The following is a 17,064-nucleotide window of genomic DNA, read 5'->3' as shown; positions in this document are numbered from 1 at the left end:
GGTGTTTGCGAGTTCCACGACGCGCTGCCTGCCGATACTCTATGCAGCGTCATCCTGATTGCAGAGAAGTCCTTCGCCTACGACGTGAAGAACGAGAGGGTGACGGAACAGTTTTAAAATTCATAAAAAATTGCCACATACTAAAAATCAACATCCAACACATTTTAGGTTATATAAAATTTGTGAAAACCTTATAATACTGAAATATTAAAACAAACAGAGTCCCCCTTGTAGGTTAGTTCGGTGCGTAAATAAAAAAAAAATGATAGGTTAAGTTATATCACTTAGGATCGTAAAAGAAATTAAAAAATCGTAAAAAAAAAGATAGGTTAAGTTATATCACGTAACATCGTGATATACCTACCAAGTACGAGTAGGGAAAAAAATGAGTGCAGTGAAAATTTGTACTAAAACATCGCTAAACGCTATAACATCGACAAAAAATTGTCAAAATATGTCAAAAACTTATATTCGATTGATAAAAAAAATACCTACAAAATATGATCCTCAAATAATAACGTTCAAACAGTGCATAAATAAAAAAAATGATAGGTTAAGTTATATCACTTAGGATCGTAAAAAAATTAAATAATCGTAAAAAAAGGATAGGTTAAGTTGTATCACGTAACATCATGATATACCTACCAAGTACGAGTGGGGGAAAAATGAGTATAGTAAAAATTTGTACTAAAACATCGCTAAACGCTAAAACATCGACAAAAAATTGTCAAAGTATGTCAAAAAGTGATATTCAATTGGTAAAAAAAGACCATACCTACTAAGTACTATTTTGAAACGGCCCAAATACACTACTGTCGATGCATATTTTTATGCACAATTTCAGTAAACCACTACATTGTTACGTTTTTCTTCCAAGGTCTGGTACCGCCAGCATTTTGCTCATCCATTGGCAGGCCTGCGATCTTCTAGGACTATATGACCTAAAGATAAGACAAGTTGTTTTTTTTTCTGTTGTTAGTCCTGTAATGTCGTAAGCGAAATTATTAAGAAATAGGTGTTCATGAGCTCTCTTCTTGTTTTATTTCAAAGATTGATATTTTTAGTTTTGCATTTTTCAAATTAAAATATACAGTGTGTCTACAAATGATTGGAGCCGTTTCAAATATTATTTGTAACTATAGTATTAGATGTAATTTGTTCAAATGTAATGTTAGAGGACAAGTATCTCACAAAGTTTTGTTTCCTGTTACAAGTGTTGTACGTTTCTGCCTCCTGCCACTAGAGTGCAGCAGTAGTTAAGATGGCAACAAACAGCATATGCTGTCCTCGAATTTCATGCAAGTCTCTGAGTGACAACAGTTCAACTATGATTTAGAACAAAGTTCAGTAAAGATCTGCCTAGTGGAAACTCCATTCGGCAATGGTATGAACAGTTCACAGCTATAGGATGCCTCTGTAAAGCAAAATCATTGAGCATATTGACGTGCTGCATTGAGTTGGGAAAGAACTTGATTATAGCGTTGATGTTTGCAGAATCACCAATGGGTAACATATCGTACATTTGTAATGTGTCACAAAGCTTGAAAATGCAGTGGCTTTATTATTATTACCGATAATACTATTATTTAGATTATTGGAAGTGTTTATTATAGTCTATCACGAAACCTTAAAAAATGTGTCCAGCAGAATTGTTTTTGTGGAGAAAGTTGTATTCACCTCTTGAAGTTAATTGGAACTTTATGCTGTCTGAGGAACAACTTGAAAAACAAGATTTGATAGATTAGTTGGAACTGCAATTGATAATGCAACCAAATCTTTGAGTCTAAAATCTTGTAGACCTTATAACATTTTTAGTGGTAACAGTGTTTGATTGTTGATGACAAAAAGGAACATTTGTCGAGCTCAGGTAAGTCACTTGAAATGAAATATTCTTATGGTATTCGGTGCTTACTCCCTGCGCTAATATCTGTCTAGTATTCTTCAGTTTCCTGGTCATTACATGCTACACAAAACAAGTGTCCAAAGTTATTTATTAGTTTGTATCTTACATGTATAGTAGTTCAGTGCAAATGCAGGTATTTGGTACCTCTTCATCCATACAGTTCCTCAAGGTCAGAAAATTAATTATGAGACTGATACAGTGCATTTGTTTTGGCTCTGGTCCCACATGGCACATGACTGCAGATGGTGGGGCATGGTGCGGATGCTGGCATTTTCGACCTGTGATATCCCACTTATTTTTACGCACATACTTTTAGCATGCAGACAATTATATTTATATTGCATAATGAATATTAACCTGTGCTTAAGGAGTTATTCAAAGTGGTGGATAACTGCATTCACACATTCCTGGCATCTTTTGATGAAATTTTGATTGACACACAAAAGTTCCTCTTCCGTAATTGTTGTAAGTTCCGTTTCTATTAATATGAGAACAAGTTGCTTTAAAACAATTAACATTTGTACTTGTCATTTTTCTTCTGGGCATTTTTACCCAGCATGCATCCTGACGTTATGGCAGAAAATGCTCTTCTTACAGTATTTTGTTTTTCAACTTTATCTTTGTGTAATGAAATAAAAATGTTCAAACTTAATAAATTTAGGTTATTCATTGAAGATGATATTATTTACATGCTTTGAATCAATTAAAATTCAGACTTAATAAACAATTTTCTTGTTTTTTTTATCCAGTGTGCATCCAGCTGGGCTAACAATGGCAAGAAAATTTGCAAACAGAATATATATGTCAATCACAACTTCATCAAAAGATGCCGGGAATGTGTGAATGCAGTTATCCACCACTTTGAGCAACTCTTATAGCACAGGTTAATACTTGTTATGCAATATAAATATAATTGCATGCTAAAGATATGTGCGTAAAAATAAGTGGGGTATCACGGGTCGAAAATGCCAGCATCCGCACCATGCCCCACCATCTGCAGTCATGTGCCATTTCGGGCCAGAGCCAAAACAAACACACTGTATCAGTCTCGTAATTAATTTTCTGGAAGAATATTAATAGTCTGATCTTGAGGAACTGTATGGATGAAGAGGTACCAAATAAATGCATGTGCACTGAACTACTACACATGTAAGATACAAACTAATAAATAACTTTGGACATTTGTTTTGGGTAGCATTACATTTACAACAGTATCAAAAGAAGTTTTGGGATATAGAAACCCTAAGATAAAGAACTGGATGTTAGAGGAAACTTGGAGGATAATAGAAGAAAGGAAACACACTAAGCAGAAGATGAATATGTGTAAAACTAGGAAAAAGAAAGCAGAATTACAAGAAGAATATAGGAGAAAGGATCATGAAGTGAAATATAGTGCTCGAGCTGATCGTAGAAAATGGACCAGCGAGTTAGCAGGGAAGGCAGGAAAAGCAGTAAATGAGGGAAATATGAAGGAAATATACCAAATTACAAAGATCCTGTCTCAAAATAAAACCATACGGAATCGCCCAGTGAGAAATAAAAATGGAGTACTCCTTACAAATAAGGAAAATCAGCTCAATAGATGGAAACAACATTTTTCAGAAGTATTAAACCAAGCCATAGAAGGACAGAAGATTTGCTTGAAATACCGGAAGAAATGCCAGAATATGAAATAGATGATGAAATAACTACTAAAGAACCAACAAAAGAAGAAATTAAGAAAACACTGAGAGATCAAAAGAGTGGTAAAGCGCCTGGAATTGATAACATTCCACCAGAAATTCTTAAGGAAGACATGGAGATGACAATAGAAATATTACAACCACTTTTTGCAAAAATATGGAAAACAAAATCAATACCGGAAGATTGGAAAAAGAGGTTTATTAGTAAAAGTACCTAAAAGGGGAGATATTACCAACTGTAATAACTGGAGAGGCATAACACTACTTTCAGTTCCTAGTAAATTTCTAAGTAGAATTATTTTCAACCAAATTAAAGGATGTGTTGAGAAAAAGATCCGGAGAGAACAAGCAGGCTTTCCAAGCAAACGTTCCTGTATAGATCAGATAAATACACTGCGTATTATTATAAAACAGAGTATGGAATACTTCTCTAATCTGTACCTTATATTTGTGGACTTCCAGAAAGCATTTGACTCTGTAAATAGAATGAAAGTGTGGACAATTGTAAGAGAATATGGCATTCCAGCATATATGATTGATCTTATTAAAAACTCCTATGATGGTTCCACATGCCAAGTTGTGCATGAGGGAATACTTACGGATCCAATACCAGTTATTTCAGGAGTAAGACAATGATGTATTTGGTCTAGGAATTAATTCGTGCACCTGGACAAAAGATGGCGTAACGAGCGTGTCGTCCCACAGTTCCGTGTAGCCACACATACGTTGAAAACTCCTGTCAGCACGCATCGTTCATAGTATAGGGCAGTTGATTGACGCGTCAACAACAGCATTTTGTAGTCAACTGAACATGGCGCAGTTCGTGCCAGATAAACTGTTTTTGCGGGGTGTTCTGCTTCATTACTTTAACATGCAGAAAAGTGCTACCGAAAGTCATCGTATTTTGGTGGAAGTGTATGGTGACCATGCGCTAGCTGAGCGAACGTGTCAGAAGTGGTTTGCACGGTTTAGAAGTGGTGATTTCGGCCTGGAAGACCAAGAGCAACCTGGACAGCCAAAAAAATTTGAAGACGAAGAACTGAGAGCATTGCTCGATCAGGATTCGTGTCAAACGCAGGAAGAACTTGCAGAAGCATTAGGCGTTGATCAAACAACAGTTTCCAAACACCTCAAAGCCATGGGAATGATTCAAAAGATGTCACATTGGGTTCCACATGAATTGAAAGATGAAAAACCATTTGTGAATTGCTGCTTCAAAGACAGAAAAGGAAGGGGTTTTTGCATCGCATCGTTACTGGCGATGAGAAGTGGATCCATTACGAGAACCCGAAACAAAAAAAAGGCCTGGGTGAAGCCAGGTGAACCAGGTCCATCACAACCAAAACGAGATATTCACTGTGCAAAGGTTATGCTGTGCATATGGTGGGATATGAAAGGTGTGGTGTACTATGAGCTGCTGCAACCGGGTGAAACTATTAATGGAGAACGTTATCGACGACAATTAATGCGTTTGAAGCAAGCTCTGGCCAGGAAACAACCAGAATGGGAGAACAGACATGATAAACTTATTTTTCAACATGATAACGCTCGCCCACATGTCGCAAAACTGGTCAAAACCTATTTAGAAAATGTCGGATGGGAAGTTTTACCCCAACCGCCGTATTCACCAGACGTTGCTCCTTCGGACTACTACTTGTTCGATTGCATGAATAACGATTTGATTGGACAGCGGTACACTTCTTCAGAAGATATCGAAAAATGGGTCTCTGACTGGATCGCTTCAAAGGATGAGGACTTCTTTCGCCACGGAATCCGTAACTTGCCTGACAGATGGGCGAAAGTGGTTGCTCGCGATGGACAATATTTTTCTTGGGGTATTTATGTATTTTGTGTTTGAACTACAGCTTCAATGTGTGCGTAACAATATTTCTGATGGTAATTGGTAAAGTAATGAAGAGGGTAACAGAAGGAAAAAGGAGAGGTATAAATTGAAGTCTCACCCAACAGCTAGAAGACTTGGACTTTGCAGATGATATTTATCTGCTATCTCACATATACCATATTATGGAAAATAAATTAGGAGATTTGGATAAGGAAGGGAAAAGATTTGGTTTAAAGATAAATAGTACAAAGATGAAATCATTAAGAACAAATGTAAAAAAGATGGAAAATTTCCACTTGAATGAGGAAAATATTGAAGAGGTTAAAGGAGTTTACATATCTGGGGAGTTTGGTGACAAATACAGGTGGAACAGAAGATGATGTTAGATCGAGAATTAGGGAAGCAAATGTGGCATTTATTCAGCTATATAAAGTTTGGAATAAAGAACTAAGCTGCTAATTTTTAAAACTAATGTGAAGTCAGTTCTCCTTTAAGTAGGTGAAACTTGGAAAGTAACAAAGAAAATTACTAAAGACCTACAGACATTCATAAATAGATGCCTAAGGAAACTTCTGGGAATATGTTGGCCAGATATTATCTCAAATGAAGATCTATGGAAACGCCCTCAAGAGGAACCGGTGGCAATACAGATCAAAAGAAGAAAGTGGAAGTGCCATGCCACACATTGAGGAAAGATCCATCGGCAATAGAGACAAGCATTGAGCTGGAATCCATAAGGACAACGTAGGAGAGGAAGGCCAAGAATGAGTTGAAGAAGGACAATAGAGCGAGAAATATGTGAAGCAGGAAAGACCTGGAATGAGATAAGGAAGATGGCTGGAAACGGAGTCCGTTGGCGATGCTTCGTTGATGCCCTATGCTCCGTAGCAGAGTAACAGGAAATAAGTAAGTAAGTAAAGATATGTGCATGAAACTAAGTGGGATATCACAGGGCAAAAATGCCGGCATCTGTGCCATGCCATGATGTCTACAGTCATGCACTATATATTGTTTCAAATTGTTGTACAGAGTGTTCATAAAAGAGGCCAAGACACTGCTCTCAAAAATTGTGTGTATTTCAGGTAGAGCTTACATGGTAAAAGTGAAACTTACGCAAGTGACGTCAGGTAGTGCTACCCTGTGATTGGTCCATCTGAATGAAACTAGAGCATTCACTGTGATTGTGGGTAGCATGCCAGTCACATTATCAGTTCACTCGCACACAACAGTTAAGAATTTCACTATGGGTGGTTAAACTTAGATATTTTGATACTTACATATATACAAATACACACTCCACACAAATTCATACACAATACTTCCGCTGGTGCATAGAATTCATTTGTGAAAAGGTGTAACATCGAATAATAGAATTGTGTTCAGGGTAAATAGTTGTGTGTGTGTGTGTGTGTAATATTAGTAATAACCATTGTATATTTCACTAAATTGTATGATCTAACTTGTTATCATGATACGTTAATCAAATAATGCAAGGAATAAATGTGAAGGTCAAATTACTATCTTATTAATTGAATAAAATAGCTGGTATTTTTTGTTACCGTCATAATATGTTATCATGAATGATAGGAAAGTGCCAGTCACATTGGCCTCAATACATGTTAATGAGATGGGGTTTTTTGATAGTGTATTTTTATTGATGGAAGCAAACTATGGCAAAATAGTTCACCTTGCTTGATAGTTGCTTAGCCATAATAACATAACAATATTGTGAAATTGATTACTTAAGATTAACAAAAAGGAGCATAAGTAGTAGAAAACCACAAACTAGTTAAAAGCTTCTAATTAAAATGTCCGGATCCAGCGTCAATCTAGAATCCCAACTTTTGTTACATGATTTAACCTAATTTAGGGTGGTAATAAAACTTTTTATTTCTGGAACAAAAATGTGCAAAACGTTTAACAATGAACAAATTCCAGGTAACAAAGTAGGGACATAATCTGAAGAGACTATAAAAATGCTTACCTAGTGCATTGATACATTGTACGACACTCTCATCATGTCCATCAGAGGTAGACAATGGCCTTAAGCAAGCTGTGTCCTCCGGGCAGGTAATCCATAAGCATTGCTCGCCACTTCTATCTGAAATGAAGAATGTGTAATTATATTGAAGAGTTCAAACATGTGGACTATGTTCGTAGTCACCTTAATTCATATTATCTAAAAAGCATGTGAGAAAATGGAAATTTTAGTCATGTTCCAAATAATGTATAATTTATACAACACATCATAGCACTTATGACTTGTGTACTAAGGTGGTATGAACAGGGAAACATGTATTCCACTTTGTATATGTAGGTATGCAGTTGGCCTCAAAGATTTCTAACTTACTTTGACGATTGTTCGTGAATGTCTCAGCTAGCGCAGCAGCAGCACATAGGAGAAGAACCAGAACTACTGTCCATTTAGTCATTGTCTAGAATAATAAATAATAACAAAATTAAAGACATGAGGTATAATTAAACTCTAGTTTCAGGTTAAGTCCCAGCCTAAGCACTTGTGTTGCTTTATGAGGCCTTCTTCATTCACTTCATGTAACTATCATTTAGTCTCATAGTAATTATTAGTCTAAAAAGGCAGAAAACCAACAGATATTGATAAAAATAGAAAATATAAAAAATGTAAATTGAAATGTACTTTACAGTGGACTCCTAGGGACTTACAAAAAAACAACTTTGGCTGCATCTAAATAGATAGATAGATTTATCGACAACTCTAGTCTGTTAATAATATTAAATTTTTGTGGCTTTACCCTGTGCATTATACAGTGCTGAAAAATCATTTGTGATTTATGGAAATATTTATTTCTTATCTCAGACAACCTTTCTAGAGTTGTCAATACTTACATAAGTTTTCTTGATGATTTTATTTTTCACTAAGAACCCTGTATACAGTATTTACGTGTGCATACTGCGCGTGCGTGTATAATGTGCATCCTGGTTTTTGATAGGGAAAAGTGACAAACAATTATATCTCGTATATAATGCACTGTATAATTCAGGTTCAAGAAGTGGCTTTCTTAGTTGTAGGAGGTGCTTGCATGAATTCCGCCAGAATGGACTGCTTTTGTTGGTGTAACAGAACATTACATTACAAATTCCAAAATTGTGGGACATTTTAGACTTTTATATGCAGTTTTGCTCATTTTCTCTTTACTTTTTCTAAAAAAAAACTTCAAAATATATACTTTTTCTATTTATGTATCAACTGGTAAGGTTCTGTTGGAAGATTGAGAGCCAGACGTGTTCAGACTTTCTCTACTATGGTTAGTGATTCTAAAAAAATTGGTCACATGGTCTGACCGACGGTCATTTTTCCACAAATTGCTGCCATCTTGGATTTTCAGAATTACTTTTTAAAAACTTATTATGGCAATAAAATATGCCATTTTACATGCTTTGTGGCACCAAGAGTACAATAATGTCATGTAAAAAGCATTAGGAATGAAACAAGTATGAATTTTGTAGAAATTGAAGGCAAAGTTTATAATTGTGTGATAGTTTTAATGTTTCTACATATGTTCACGAACATGTTATTCGTTCATTTTCTTTTTCTTTTTGTCGAATATTTTGTGTCTTGCGATGAATTAAATATGCAGGCAGTTGAATTAATGCAGTATCCCTCAAAGAATAAGAGAAAAGACTCTGATGAAGCTTGTGCTTGTGTTTCATATAAATCGAGAAGATAAGAAAAAATATATGGACAATATTTGGACAACAGCAACTCAAAGGACAATTGGTGTCCTAGATCATGGTGTAATATGGTAGGATCAAAATGCGTAGCTAAATTTTTTGATCAGGAACCTCTGCAAGTGACTTCAAAGAAAACCGACAACTCACAAATACGTAAGTGCACTCCAATGTTAAGTGGATCAAAATTGATATCAACAGTATGTGTTGTATGTAATCAGTTAAAATCTAAGGGAGAAACAACTTTCCTGAATTCGTGAGCATCAAAGGGCACAGAAATTTCTCGATGCAACAAACTTTCTTCAAGATGTAGTTTTTGAAATAACTTCTGCCGTTAGTGATATGTCAAGTGTTTTTGCCTCAGATATAATATGCCTCAGATATAATATGCAGTTGGCCTCGAAGATTTCTAACTTACTTTGACGATTGTTCGTGAATGTCTCAGCTAGCGCAGCAGCAGCACATAGGAGAAGAACCAGAACTACTGTCCATTTAGTCATTGTCTAGAATAATAAATAATAACAACTACATCAACTACATCAAACCACACACAAATACGTTCATGGCCTCTAACTAGACTCAAAATGATCCTATATCAAGACAACAACATAATAAGGATTTTGTTGAAGGTTTGAATTTTCAGATCAAGGCTTATACATTGTCTAATCATCGTAATGGATTTCTGAAACAAAATCCCAAATTTAGAATTTTAAAGAATGACACTGAGTCTATATCATTGAAATGTGCTATGGTTACAGTGAATGCTTTTCATATCCCAGGAAAAACCCTTTCACAGCTTCCCTATCCATTCAACGATAAAGCAGGATCAACTGGTGTCGTTATGAAATGTACCAATGGGTTCTGTGAAGAAGCACAAGAAAAGCTTCGGACGCATACTCCAATTTTACTGTGTTTTACATAGATGGGTCAAAGTGATTCGAATCAGTTTGGTACGCCTTCGTCATTGACTCCAGTTACACGCCACATCCTGCCTATTTCATCTATATGGCAAAATTGAACGCCATCGTAAAGGCTCTGGATTTTGCTGATGTCCATGCTGTGAAGAAAGTTCTTGTTTGCTCTGATTCGATCAGTGTGCTTAAGAATCTGGATTCGCCAAATTTCAGGCATATTCCAGATAGTGCCGAGCATCCTTCGATGGCTCGTGTCCTTGCCACTGCTGATGTCCTCTTCTGCTGGGTCCCTAGCCACATGGGTATAAAGGGGAATGAAGCATCCGATACTGCCGCTAAGTCTCATGATGGAGACGGCAATGTTCTCGTCCACCTTCTTCCTGCTAGGGACCTGCAGAATGTGGTTTCATTGTTCTCTTCTGGACGCTTGGAAGGAAGAGTGAGATGCAGTAAGGGGGAACAAGCTTCAAGTATGGTGTTTTTCATACCGCCCCTCCCATTGAGAAAAAGTTGTTCTAACTCAGCTTGGTATTGGACACAGCCATCTCACACATGGACATTTGCTGTGCTGGATCCTCCTTTGACATTTTTTAATTGCTATGCATATTGTTCTTGAATGTGCCAACTTTGCTTTCCTCAGGCAGATTTTTAATCTTCCCAACTGTCTGTCATTCGTTTTGGGAGATTACGAAACTGTTTTAGCTAATGTTTTTACGTTTTTGAGAAGTGTTGATCTCTTACACTTCCTTAGTGCATTCTTGCCCTTTCAGTGTGCTGTGCAGGTCCCTCTACTTCCTTGCACTTTTATTTTTTCCCAGGGAGTTCTTTACATCCTTTTATTTTAACTTTTAAGGAAGAATTTGAGATAAATTACTATTTCCCTGCATATATTGAAGAGTGCCAAATGGCATGTGCCTAACAATTGTAATTAATTAATTCATTTCATGTATGCAACCATTTTTAATTTTCAAGATATTCTGTCAATTGAATCAAGAGGGTTCATTATGGCATGATGGAGTTGTATATCACATTTTTAAGGAAATTCAGCTTCTTCATCCAGAGAATCTTCGAATATCTTTCTTGGCCTAGGATAATTTCATCTGAAGAATAGTAATCTTGCATTGGACTATAACTAAAAAAGACATTGAAGATTTTTTAAAGTTCTTGTAGAATAATTGGGACTTGCATGTATGTGGTATGCAGTATAAGACAGTGCTTACCACTTTTTTTTTTTTTACATTTGATAAAATTATGCCCATTGTAAAGTGCTCCCCTATACTTTGCACCACGCCATGAAGGCACATAGGGGGAGTTATGGCCCTACACTTTCTTCATCACGGCCGAAGGTGAGGGTGATCTGATCAGCACCACGCCCCTGGCTGCGTTTACTTTACTTTCTTCCTGGTACCCACTTTATAAGATGCTGGGTGGCCACCGGAGCCACTTAAACTGGTGGAAAAAAATCTCGGATCTCCCTCGCCAGGATCGAACCTGGGTCTCTCGCATTGTAGTCAGATGCCATAATGACTGAGCTACCACGTACTTTATATTACAATGATTCAATGAATGCTTGAAACACATAGAGAAACTCTGTGATGACTACACCATTCATTCCAGCAAAAGATTCGGCAGTACTCCCTTAAGTCCATAATTAGAGCAACTTGTCATTGGACCATCTAATTCAACTTTTGTCAAAGTGCAATTCGTACAACACCACCAAACAAAATATGTTAACGTTTCAAACTTTTGTTCTCCGTTTTCAAGTATACTCTTCCACATAGAGCATGCCTGCCTTCAGAGCATATACAGATGAATGCACTGAAAAACAGCTCAACAGTAGATCCTTTAAATTATGGTTACAATCCTATCATAACAATCGAACATTAAGACCTCTTAATTTTTGTTACACCCTGTTTCTATCAGGTGCCTACGAGTAGCGGTGTGTCCTTGCAGAGTTGGAAACATCAGTTTCTACACATTTTTCAAGTACAAAAGAAACAATTTATGTTTTAAGTATTTGATAGAAATGGAAACTAAAACATAATATGAATATGTTGTTGAATTGTTGTTTTAAGTCCACTTTATGCACAGAAAGAATAATCAGGACTGGCCTTACAGTTTAAAGTGGAATCCGAACCACTATGCCATGTGCCTCCACCAGGTATTGAACCCGGGACCCCTCGGTTAAAAGGCGATGACGTTACCACTACACCATCGAGGAGGCCCTAAAACATAGGAAACATTGCAATATTTTCAGTCTTAATGTTCCCCATTCCAAATGTAAATGCCACATACCATTTTTTTAAAATTTTTGAGCATATCCTATGCTTTTCTGAGCTCAAGGGGCTTGAAAACATAGAATGACACACTACTCTCCCATGTTACTAAAAAAAAAAAATTAAAAAAAATCATCGAAAATTGAAGATGGCGGGAATTTCTGGAAAATGACCACGAGTCAGATCATGTGACCAATTGTTTTTTAAAATGACTACATATAGTAGAGTTCAAATAAACAAACACAATTTCTGGCTCACAAAATTCCAACAGAACTCTCCTAGCTCCTAGACGATTCAGTATTAAGCAAGACACAACATGGTTTCACAAAGCAAAGAAGCACAAATTCAGCCCTGATTGATCTCATTGAACAAGTGGGTGAATCACTTGATGACTGCAAACACACACATGGGATTTTCTGAGACCTGACAAAAGCCTTTGGCTCGGTCAATCACGAAATGCTCCTAAACAAACTAGAAAATTACAGCATACGAGGACTAGCACATAAATGGTTTAGATCATATCTTCATGAAAGAAAACAATTTGTAGAAATACGTTACTTAAATGCTGATGGAAATACAATATATAATCAATCTCCAGTTCAAAAAATAAATTGTGGAGTTCCCCAAGGCCTTTTCTATTCCTGCTCTATGCAAACGAAATGCTAAAACTTTTGGATGAGGCACAGGCTATACTGTATGCAGATGACACAAACATTATATTGACAGATCACTGTGTGCATGCCTTAAAAAATAAAGTAAACAACACATTGCTAATGCTTGATAGCTGGTGGTTTCAAGGAAATAATTTACTTCTAAACCCAAGCAAAACGAATTACATAAACTTTACAGCCTCTCAAACAAAAAAAACCCTACTTAAATATTAATGTTAAGTCCCAAAATACAGACTTAATGCATGCAAAAGAAACAAAATTTTTGAGTATTGTTTTAGATGAACACTTGAAATTCTCAAACCACATCGACATGCTTCAACAAAAATTAAGTAAAGTCTGTTTTGCAGTGCATGTAATGGTAAACATTACCAGCTTTTGGTCTGTCAGAAGTCTCTATGTAGCAAACTTTGAATCAGTAATAAGGTATGGAATCATGATCTGGGGAAACAAGGCACATAGCTCCATACTGTTTAAATTACAAAAAAGAACACTTCGAATTGTGGCAGGGGTCAATGGGAAATATTCGTGCAGAAATCACTTCTGTAACTTCCGCTTGCTGACATTACCCTGTCTGTATATCTTTGAATGTCTGGTATACATCAAACAAAATATTAGTACTTTTGAAACCAATGAAGAAATCCATAGCCTGAACATGAGAAATAAAGATATAATTCGATAAAAGTAGAAAGGTTTAAAAATAAAATCAAATCTATGCTAATTAAACATTCATTTTACAGCATACAAGAATATACAGAGGCAACACTCATCTTTTGAATGCATACAGACATATCTATTGGACAGTGTGTGAAGGACTCAAGGTCTTGTGTATGTGTAATCAGAATAAATGTTAAAAGGTATGGTTAGTTACCATACATACAGAGCTTGCTGTTGCACATCAAACTGAAATTCTCAAGTATAATATCTTCATATCCAAGGGTCATGATACACCAATATATATGTGTGTATCTTATGTTTAAAATGACCAAACTTTATTATCATGTATTTCTATTTGACCTGTCCTATACTACAGATGTACCTACTTGTACAAAATTGTAGACCTTGGATGCAAATAAATCATATTATATCATATCATATCATCATATATGACTAATGTAACACACATAGAAATCACATTGAGGACCTTCAAATTAGCGGTTAGCAGCAAAAGATTTCTTCCATTAAGGCATTTACACACTCCAAAAATGCCATATTATTTGGTCAGTAATACATTTTAATTATTATTTTCTTTTTCCTTATCTTTTTGTTCATTCAAAGTACCATAAAAATCAGAATGTTCCTTCATTTTGTGATGAGTTCATTTCAACCGCATTGCACATTAGTGTCACCATCTTGAATGGAATACTGTTGCCATATTCAGAAATTACGGAATTTAAGTTTTACAATGATATATAATATGATAGAGTTCCATAAACACAAAAAATCAATGCAGGTGTCACAAAATCATGGAATAACCATGTACGGTTTCATGTTGCATAATATGCACCAGAGTTTTTGTGGACAAAAATGTTGGAAAAATTGTGCATTATACATGAGTGAATACGGTATTCTACTTTGGAGGAATACAAAACACCACTCATCCCTCCTCCAAGAACTAAAGTTATACATTGTAGTAAGAATATACGTACTTAGTACTCAAGAATAGAAATGAAAACATTTCTTCCTTAGACCACTGTCATTATCTATAGTAAGTAATATGCGAGAACAGAAACTTGAATTATGACTTGTATCGAAGGAACGTGCTTTTGTAGAATATAAAAGCATATCTAATTGAATTTTTGTATCTAATCAATTTTTCAAGTAATAAATAATAATAAAAAAAATAGATCCATTAACATTTTATGACTTAATTAAAGAATTAATTTGAACCATGGAATATTAATTTGTAACTTCCGACACTATGAGATAAGAGGTAATTGAAATATAGAAACCATGCACCTTACAAGGAATGAACTGTGTTGAAATTAGTCACAAGACAGTAGAAAAGGTAAAAAATTAAAAAAATCTTCAGGAATTCATTAAACCATGACTCATTAAAGGATCATTGGGGTTGTATTTTTCCGTTTGTATATTTATGACTCCAGCATTTCAACAACGTTTTTAGAACTGGAATGAAGATGCATGGCACGTATCCTATCTTGCCTAAATTGTTTGCCTGGAATCTGAATATGCCATGGATAGGGTTACCAGATCACTACAAGGAAAAAGTAGGTCACACTGTCCACGAATGTAGGGCTTTTAATCAACATGTAGGACAAATCATTCGCAGGAAATAATACTAATTGCTAGAACATCTTAACTAATAATAATGTCAAATCGACACATTTTCAGTTTTAAAATAATGATTTTTTTACCCTTTTTTTCCAAAATTGCCCAATTTGTAATCAATACTAAACCATACACTTTTTGCTACACATGTTTTCAGTCGTATTTCTCAGAGGAGCCAATTTTTCTCAAATGTTCAGGTTTGGTCAAAAATACTTATGAAACTCTGAACAGTCAAAGTCTTTGAAATTATACTATACCGGTACCACACCTTTTACAGTCTCCATGAAAGTTTTTTTCTCCTGAGAGTCCATTGTGTTGATATTAATTAATATACTTCCTAAACATTTCATCCACTGAGAATGTAAATGCTCTATGTCCAATTTTTCATTTTTTTCAGGAGAGACCTTTAAAGTTTGACATGATATATTTATTGAACCCTTGTCACCATTGCTCTGAAAGTTTGTATCATTGCAAAAGCTGATATATTGAAGCCTCTCTAAAGTAGTAGTTGTTTGGTTAGTTATTTATGCTGTAATTAACTATTGACAGTTCAGGTAGAACAATTGCATGCAACACTAGTTTTGATTTGAGAGTGCCAGTGTTCTATTTACGTACCAGATACAACACTGCATTCTGGAAACAAGATGGAGATGAAACAATTTCATTATAAATTTGTCATTCGGTAGCAAAGTAAAATAAATCATGCATATTTTGGGAAATCAATCAACTACTTTGAATCCACTATTATTCAAAATTCTTGTCTGTTAACAATAAAAGTAAGAGCCGAAGACCACTACTATTGCTAAGCTGTTCCCACAACCACAAGTGACTTGAGGTTAGAATGCTCGGATGGCGCTTGTGTATGGTTGAGGAAATTGTCATAAGGTTTCATTGGTTTCATTGGCTGTTGGAGTTTGCATTCTCGTGCATGCTTCCAAATTCTGCACATTGAAAAAAATGACATTCAGTATGTCGATATTGGTTATGTGTAGACATCGGACGATAACAGAGATGAAACAAATGCATCCTACATAGACCACAGCCAAAATATCTCAATTTGTTTACAATTTAGAGATAGAACACTTGCATTCTCATTGGACGGTTTGCATTATGACCTGGAATGGAAAACAAATATTCAGCAATTAACGTAACTTAAAACACGTTCATGGTTTTGGATTTCTGAAGTGAAGTGTCCAATTTTTCTCTTCACCTTAAAATTTAAAATCAGTGACTCCAATGTCGGATTCAAAATAAATTTTGCTATTGAGTTTGGAAATGTAGTCCACAGACATGTAACTTGCATGATTTATCTTTGTTCAACTAAAAAAAATATTCTAAATTCAAATTATGTGACGCTCAAAATGAAGGACATTTATAATAATAATTTTTTTTTTTTTTTTTTTTCAAATTCCTCGCAGACGGCAGACATAATGTCAAATGTAGGATGTGTGGGGACATGAGGGCATCTGGTAACTCTAGCCATGAAACAGTAAAGGAAAGTGAAGGAAATACATCACATTCTTCTGTTGAAAAATTACACTGTAACATTGATTTATGTATGTGTTACCATACTATTTGTTGCTGCCTTGATAACTACACTTTTGCCATAATCTGGAGACTCCTATAAATGTAAAATTACCTAATATCTATTTGTTTGGGCAATCTGATCAAAGATTGAAATTTTCTATATATGTCACTATCAATTTGTATTTGACTATTAGTGTCTCCCCGATGGTGCAGTGGTAGCTTTGTCGCCTTGTAATCAAGGGGTCCCGGGTTCG

At 35.5% G+C, this 17,064-nt stretch overlaps 1 protein-coding gene across 1 annotated transcript; it reads right to left on the bottom strand.

Moving 5' to 3' along the window:
* Positions 1–859: 859 nt before the first annotated feature.
* Positions 860–7,861, bottom strand: LOC145986989 (uncharacterized). Its single transcript, XM_083121452.1, has 4 exons — positions 7,779–7,861; positions 7,413–7,529; positions 4,027–4,060; positions 860–941 (listed from the first exon to the last, which is right to left on the bottom strand). The coding sequence occupies exons 1-4, from the start codon at positions 7,858–7,860 to the stop codon at positions 860–862; spliced, it is 315 nt and encodes a 104-aa protein (XP_082977578.1). The 5' UTR covers position 7,861.
* Between the last annotated feature and the right edge of the window lie 9,203 nt (positions 7,862–17,064).

The sequence above is a fragment of the Lepisma saccharinum genome, chromosome 4, assembly GCF_977018435.1.
Source record: "Lepisma saccharinum chromosome 4, izLepSacc3.1, whole genome shotgun sequence".
In the NCBI taxonomy this organism is placed as follows: Eukaryota; Metazoa; Arthropoda; class Insecta; order Zygentoma; family Lepismatidae; genus Lepisma; species Lepisma saccharinum.
Note: the sequence above shows the minus strand (reverse complement) of the source record. Positions and strands in the feature narration are given on the sequence as shown.

Bases quoted from the DNA above. Each gene is read 5' to 3' on its own strand.
- LOC145986989 (XM_083121452.1), bottom strand. From the start codon at position 7,860: ATGACTAAATGGACAGTAGTTCTGGTTCTTCTCCTATGTGCTGCTGCT. The intron at 4,061-7,412 runs GTAAGCATTTTT...TTCTATTTACAG, and splicing joins ACAATGTATCAATGCACTAG to AGTCAAATGCTTTCTGGAAG. The intron at 942-4,026 runs GTACAGATTAGA...TCTTATCTTTAG, and splicing joins TGGAAGTCCACAAATATAAG to GTCATATAGTCCTAGAAGAT.